This window comes from Cynara cardunculus, assembly GCF_001531365.2.
Source record: "Cynara cardunculus var. scolymus isolate 2C chromosome LG 8, CcrdV1, whole genome shotgun sequence".
Taxonomy (NCBI): Eukaryota; Viridiplantae; Streptophyta; class Magnoliopsida; order Asterales; family Asteraceae; genus Cynara; species Cynara cardunculus.
In genome coordinates this window covers 13,940,261-13,947,399 of record NC_037535.1, presented here as the reverse complement: position 1 = coordinate 13,947,399, position 7,139 = coordinate 13,940,261, and the positions used below count along the sequence as shown (strand labels likewise).

The following is a 7,139-nucleotide window of genomic DNA, read 5'->3' as shown; positions in this document are numbered from 1 at the left end:
TGTATGCCAAGGCTACCACAAGGGGAGATTTTGGAATTGGATCCGGATATCGAGCGAACTTTCAGACAAAGACGAAGAGTGCAAAGAGCATTATTATCTACTCAAACCTCTTCCAATATGGCTGAAAATCCACTTCCACCAACTCCCCTACCACTGAATGACTCTGAAAAAATAATCAGACTGCAAACTCAAAAGATGGAGGAATTATGGACTATGCCATTCCTGTTTTTTCATCAATTAAATTCAAGGATAATTAGACCAGAAATGGAAGCTCTCCATTTTGAGTTAAAACCATTGATGTTTAATATGTTGCAAACCAATGGTCAATTCAGTGGTTGGCCATCTGAAGATCCACACTCACACTTAAAAAATCATTCATGGAAACGATGCTCTGAGACTCACATTGTTTTCTTTTTCTCTAAGGGATAGGGCAAAGCCTTGGTTCAATTCCTTACAACCAGGATCTGTGGATTCTTGGAATAGCATGGCAGAAAAGTTTTAAAAAAAATATTTTCCTCCCACTCGGAACGCTAAGTCCAGAAACGAAATTTGTCTTTTTAAACAAATGAACGATGAGGCAGTTCCCGATGCTTAGGAAAGGTACAAGGAGCTATTAAGAATGTGCCCTCATCATGGCATTCTATATTGTATACAGCTCGAGACATTTTACAATGGGTTGAATCTCACTGCAAAACAAATGCTCGATGCTACATCAGGAGGAGCTTTCACAACTAGTACCTATAATGATGGATATGATATCCTTGAAAAGATTTCTAATAATAATGGACATTAGGTAGATCCACGTGGACTAGTACCATGCAAAACAGTGGGAGTTCGTGACATAGATACTTTTACAGCATTGACGGCTCAGATGACTGCAATGACCAACTTGATTAAAAATTTAACAAATGGTCAAGCAGCACAATCTCTAGCCCCAACACATTCTCCAACTGTTGAGTCAATACAATGTGTGTATTGTGGTGGAGGACATCCCTTTAAACATTGTCCATCTAACTCTGAATCAGTCAACTATGTAGGGAATCAAAATAGATCAGGACCATTTTCTCAAACATACAATCCTGGGTGGAGACAACACCCAAATTTTTCATGGCACAGTCCTGCTTTAAACACACCAATGAACAAACCCCAAGGGACTTCACACTTTCAACCTCATCAGTCTCAACAGCATCATCAGGGTCAAGCTCCAAACTATCACCAAAATATTTTTCATCAACAAACAAATCAGTCATCTTTCTAAAACAAGTCTAACCAACAAGCAGAATCTTCTACTTCTTTGGAAGCAACTCTCAAAGGATTCATAAACCAAACCAACACAGCCATGAACCATCAGAACACTGCCATAAGATCTCTAGAAACACAGATTAGTTAACTTGCACTTGAGGTAAGAAATAGACCTGCAGGTACTCTTCCTAGTGATACAGAGATCCCAAAGCCAATGATGAAAGAGCATGTGAAGGTAGTGACTTTAAGGAGTGGAAAGAACCTTATAGATAGTGAACCTATGAAAAAGTCTGTTGAACCACAAGACCCAATTGAGATGGATTTCACAACATCTAGTTCAAATATTGTCATAACCGCCTTGAAAGATAAGGGAAAATCAATAGAAATAAGACCACTTCCTAAGAAAGCAGACTTCCCCTTGTTATTTCCAAATGAATGCAAAAAGAAGATATCATTTAAAAATGATATTGGAACATTTTCTTCTGAAAGTAACAAGAATGTTGAGTCACCAGTCCCTCATAATGAACCTATCATCATCCAGGCAACCCCTAGTCAGTCCTCTAAGAAACCAGTCATAGCCCCTATTCCTTCTTATATACCTTTTCCACAATGGTTGAGGAATCAGAAAGAAGAGTTGCAATTCAAAAAGTTCCTTGATGTGTTCAAACAGCTACATATCAATATCTCGTTGGTTGAAGTTATTTAACAAATGCCAAGTTACGCAAAATTCCTCAAAGACATTTTGAGCAAGAAGAAGAAACTGAACGAGTTTGAGACTGTGGCCCTAACAGAAGGTTGTAGCGCCCTCCTTTCAAATAAAATTCCCCCTAAATTCAAAGATCCCGGGAGTTTCACAATTCCCTGTTCAATAGGTGGGAAAGAAATTGGAAAGGCTTTGTGTGATTTAGGTGCCAACATTAACCTCATGCCCTTGTCAGTATTCAATACCTTAGGCACAGGTGAGGCTAGACCAACCACAATCACCCTTCAATTAGCAGACAAATCCATAGCTCATCCAAAAGAAAAAATTGAGGATGTATTAGTTCAAGTGGATAAATTCATTTTTCCCGCTGACTTTATCATTATTGATTTTGAGGCTGATAAAGAAAATCCAGTCATCCTAGGAAGACCATACTTAGCAATCAGTAGGACTTTGATTGATGTTCAGAAAGGAGAATTGACTATGAGAGTGAATGATCAGGTTGTCACTTTTAATGTTTTCAAATCCATGAAATACCCTGATGAAAAAGATAAGTGTTCTAACTTGAGTGTCATTGAGTCCTTGTGCCACAAAGAAGGAGTTAAATCTATGTTAGACTTAAGCAAGACTGAAGTTGTTGAGAAGATAACGCATGGAGAGGAAAGTGAGATCACCCTGTTGTAAGATACCCTTGCTTTTGAGCTATAAAAAAGTGAGAGTGGAAAGACCCATGTCACATCTATTGAGTCACCACCAGACTTAGAGTTGAAGTTACTTCCCTCACACCTAAAGTATGCATTTATAGTAAAAGAAGGGAGATTACCTGTCATTATCTCATCCACCCTAGAAACACATCAGGAAGAGTAGTTGATAGACTTGTTGAAACTACACACCAAGGCTATTGATGGACCATCTCTGACCTAAAGGGTATCAGTCCTTCAATTTGTCAGCATAAAATCATCTTAGAAGACAAGAGTTTCACTTCCATTGAACCTCAAAGAAGATTAAACCCAATAATGAAAGAGGTTGTGAAGAAAGAAATTTTAAAATAGTTGGATGCTGGCATAATCTATCCAATTGCAAGTAGCTCATGGGTAACCCCGTACAGTGTATCTTTAAAGAGGGAGGTGTCACTGTCATCTCTAATGAGAAAGATGAGCTCATTCCTATAGGAGTCGTGACTGGTTGAAGAATTTGTATACCGTAGACTGAATAAGGCTACTCAAAAGGACCATTTTCCTTTGCCTTTCATAGATCAGATGTTAGACGGACTAGCTGGAAAGGAATACTATTGTTTTTTAGACGGATACTCAGGTTAGAATCAGATTGCAATAGCCCTGGAAGACCAATAAAAGACCACTTTTACATATCCCTATGGTACCTTTGCTTTTAGATGAATGCCATTTGGTCTATGTAATGCTCTCGCCACTTTTCAAAGATGTATGATGTCCATATTTTCAGACATGCTTGAAGGTTCCATGGAACTTTTTATGGATGATTTTTTTTGTATATGGTACATCATATGATCAATGTTTGAAAAATCTTGAAAAAAGTCTTGAAAGGTGTGAAACAACTGATTTGGTTTTAAAATGGGAAAAGTGTCATTTTATGGTCACAGAAGGTATTATGCTTGGTCATTTGATTTCAAAAAGGGGAGTTGAGGTTGATAAGGCAAAACTTGAAGTAATTGAAAAATTATCTGAACCAACAACCGTCAAGGGTATACGAAGTTTTCTTGGATACGCTGGTTTTTACAGAAGATTTATTAAAGGTTTTTCAAAAATATCAAAACCTTTATGTTCATTACTTCAGCATGACCAAAAGTTTGATTTTAGTGAGGAATGTAGAAATGCATTTCACACTTTAAAAAAGGCTCTGGTTACTGTACCCGTGATTGCTACTCCAGATTGGAGTAAACCCTTTGAGATTATGTGCGATGCAAGTGATTGGGCTGTGGGAGCCGTTTTGGGACAAAGTAAAGAGAAAATTTTTCATTCCATCTATTACGCAAGGAAAACATTGAACGAATCACAAGTGAACTACACAACAACAGAAAAAGAATTATTGGATGTGGTTTTTGCTTTTGAAAGATTTAGATCATATTTGATGGGAACAAAAATCATTGTGCATACTGACCATGCTGCCATCAAATATTTGATCTCGAAAAAAATGCAAAACCCAGATTGATAAGATGGATTCTGTCATTGCAAAAGTTTGATCTTGAAATAAAAGATAGAAGGGGAGTGGAAAATCAAGTAGCAGATCACCTGTCTAGATTAGAGAAGCATCCTACTGATTTGAAAGACATCATAGAGACTTTCCCTGATGAAAAAATCTTGATGCTAAAGCAATTGGAATCTCCATGGTTTGCTGATATAGCCAATTATTTGGCTTGTGGCATTAAACCTTCAGAGTACACTTGGCCTAAGCTCAAGAAGTTTTTGCATGATGTAAAATTTTACCTGTGGGATGATCCTCTTTTATTTAAAATTGGTGCAGATCAAGTCTTGAGAAGATGCATTCCAAAAACAGAGGTAACAAAAATCCTGAAAGATTGTCACAAGGCACCATATTGTGGCCATTTTGGTGGACAAATGACAGCAGGCAAGGTATTACAATCTGGCTTCTTTTGTCCAACACTTTTTCAGGATGCTCATAATTTTTCCAAAAGATGTGATGAATGCAGAGAAGTGGCTCAATTTCCTAAAGGAATGAAATACCTTTGAATGGAATTTTGGATGTTGAATTATTTGATGTTTGGGGAATTGATTTCATGGGACCATTTAATCCCTCTAATAATTGCCCATACATTTTAGTCGTCGTTGACTATGTGTCAAAATGGGTGGAAGCAGTGGCATCTGTTTCAAATGATGCAAAAACCATGGTTAAGTTCCTCCACAAACAAATATTCTCAAGGTTTGGCACCCCAAGAGCACTGATCAGTGATGAGGGTACTCATTTTGTGAATCATTTGTTGCATGGAGTTCTTGAAAAATACAACATTAACCACAAAGTTGCCACCGCATATCACCTGCAGACTAATGGATTGGTAGAACTTTCAAACCATGAAATAAAGGAATTTTGAAAAAAAGTGGTTAAAACAAGCAGAAAAGACTGGGCTTTTAAACTGGATGATGCTTTATGGGCATATAGAACTGCATTTAAAACTTCAATTGGTATGTCTCCATACAAGCTCGTTTTTGAAAAAACATGTCATCGTCCGGTGGAACTTCAACATAAGGCCTATTGGGCAATCAAGAAATTAAATATGTGCCTAGATGATGCAGGGAATAAAAGAAAATTACAGTTATGTGAAATGGAAGAGCATAGGAACATGTCCTATAAAAATGCCAAGCTGTACAAAGAAAAGACTAAACAGTGGCATGACGAAAGAATTCAACATCGAGAGTTAAAAGCAGGACAACAAGCTTTATTGTTCAATTCTAGATTGAAACTGTTTTCAGGTAAATTAAAAACTAGGTGTTCGGGACCGTTTCTAATCCACAAAGTTTACCCATACGAAGTAGTTGATCTAGTAAACCCTGAGGATAACAGTCTGTTCAAGGTAAACGGCCAGAGAATAAAAATCTATATGGATGAGCCCAAAAGCCAAGAATACCCAGCTTAAGTTTTTCTGCATAAAATAAGATGTAAATATATATCGTACTAATATTTATATAGATATATGTGTAAATAAGTAGATATGTGTATATATGTATATATCTTGTTTCCTTTTATTTCTCTTAATGTTAAAAAAAATTGTATATAAATTCTTTTTATAAACCTTTTGTATTCCCCCCCTCTTTTTCCCTTAACCGTATGAAAACCTGCTCCCCCTTCTCCATCAAACTGATTTTTGTACTAGAAGAGGAAGCCATCACCATTACCATCACAATCACTGTACACCTTCAATCTTAAACCTTACCATCACAGCCACTGTTCCCTTGCTTTCCTTCCCATCATCGTCGGCGACCGCTCATCCTCTCCATCCATTGCATCACCATCATCGCACTCGGTCATCAAGTGCGACACTTCTTCTCTTTCTTTTTAACTTAATCAATCAAGAAGGCAGTAGCATTAGTGCTTGATTCGAACATCAATAGGAAGAGGGAAAAGCCAAGGAACTCGATTTTTGGTCGAATAACACCAGATAGGAAAAGGCTTGGCATGGATGACCAACCACCACCGGGTTCCCACACCCTTCCCAATCCTCCAACCCTCCCATTCCACAAACCACCATTCCCATCCCACCCAACTTAGCTAACCTACCTCCATGGTTACTAAGATCAATCCTACCCTGCCCCACACCCCTTAGAACCATTAGACCTACCCAACAAACCATTCCCTTAGCCCAAAGAGCCCTTCTACCTACTGTATCAACCCAAACAACCATCCCACCCACCACCTTAACCCAAACAGTCCCTTTAGCCACTGTCACTACCCAAACAACCCCTATGACTGCTGTCTTAACACAAACAACCCCTAAACCCACTGTTATACCAACCCAAACAGCCCCTCCCACTACTACAGCACCACCCCCTCTCTTCCCGCTAAACCTAAACCAAAAGCCCGTCGTCCAGCCACTAGATCAACCTAGCGACATGCCACTAAGCCTATGACCATAGAGGAAGGCGATGCAATTGATGTGGAGACATATGTTCCCAAGGGTTTTGTTAGGATCAAGCGCTTACCCACTACACCAAAAGCAATTGCCTTGGTGAAGGCGCAACCTTATTTCTCTTATAGCGTAGCAGCCAGCGCCACGTTTCAATTTAGGAAGATGATGGAACCGTGACCAACAATCCCCCCCCCCCAGCATCTGCCGGTACTAATAAGAACTTCGTTAGAAGTCAATGGCCGTGCAACATGCCTTTCTCATAATTATGCATTCCTTGCATATTATGCACACCATGGGATTCAAACCCGTGACCTGCTCTGATACCAATTGTTAGGATCAAGCACTTACCCACTACACCAAAAGCAATTGTCTTGGTGAAGGCGCAACCTTATTTTCCTTATAGCGTAGCAGCCAGTGCCACGTTTCGATTTAGAAAGATGCTGGAACCGTGACCAACAGGTTTGCCTAAACCCAAACCACGGAAGGCAAGGGCCAAAAAGATGAAGATCAAGGATGAAGTCTGTGACATCCGTCATTTTTGGGCGTCAGGTTAGCACCTTATAGGATTTTTAAAATTAA

General features: G+C 38.9%; 1 protein-coding gene and 1 non-coding gene across 2 annotated transcripts; one reads left to right on the top strand and one right to left on the bottom strand.

The window, feature by feature from the left end:
• Nucleotides 1-532: 532 nt before the first annotated feature.
• Nucleotides 533-639, bottom strand: LOC112517555. The gene has a single exon (XR_003069738.1). It is a non-coding gene; the product is annotated as a small nucleolar RNA R71 (small nucleolar RNA).
• A 1,312-nt stretch (nucleotides 640-1,951) lies between these two features.
• LOC112516203 lies at nucleotides 1,952-2,626 on the top strand. Its single transcript, XM_025123224.1, has one exon. It carries the CDS (start codon nucleotides 1,952-1,954, stop codon nucleotides 2,624-2,626), a length of 675 nt encoding a protein of 224 aa, XP_024978992.1.
• The last annotated feature ends 4,513 nt before the right edge of the window (nucleotides 2,627-7,139 follow it).

What these genes read in the sequence shown, in the direction of transcription:
- LOC112516203 (XM_025123224.1), top strand. Translation starts at nt 1,952, where the DNA reads ATGCCAAGTTACGCAAAATTCCTCAAAGACATTTTGAGCAAGAAGAAG.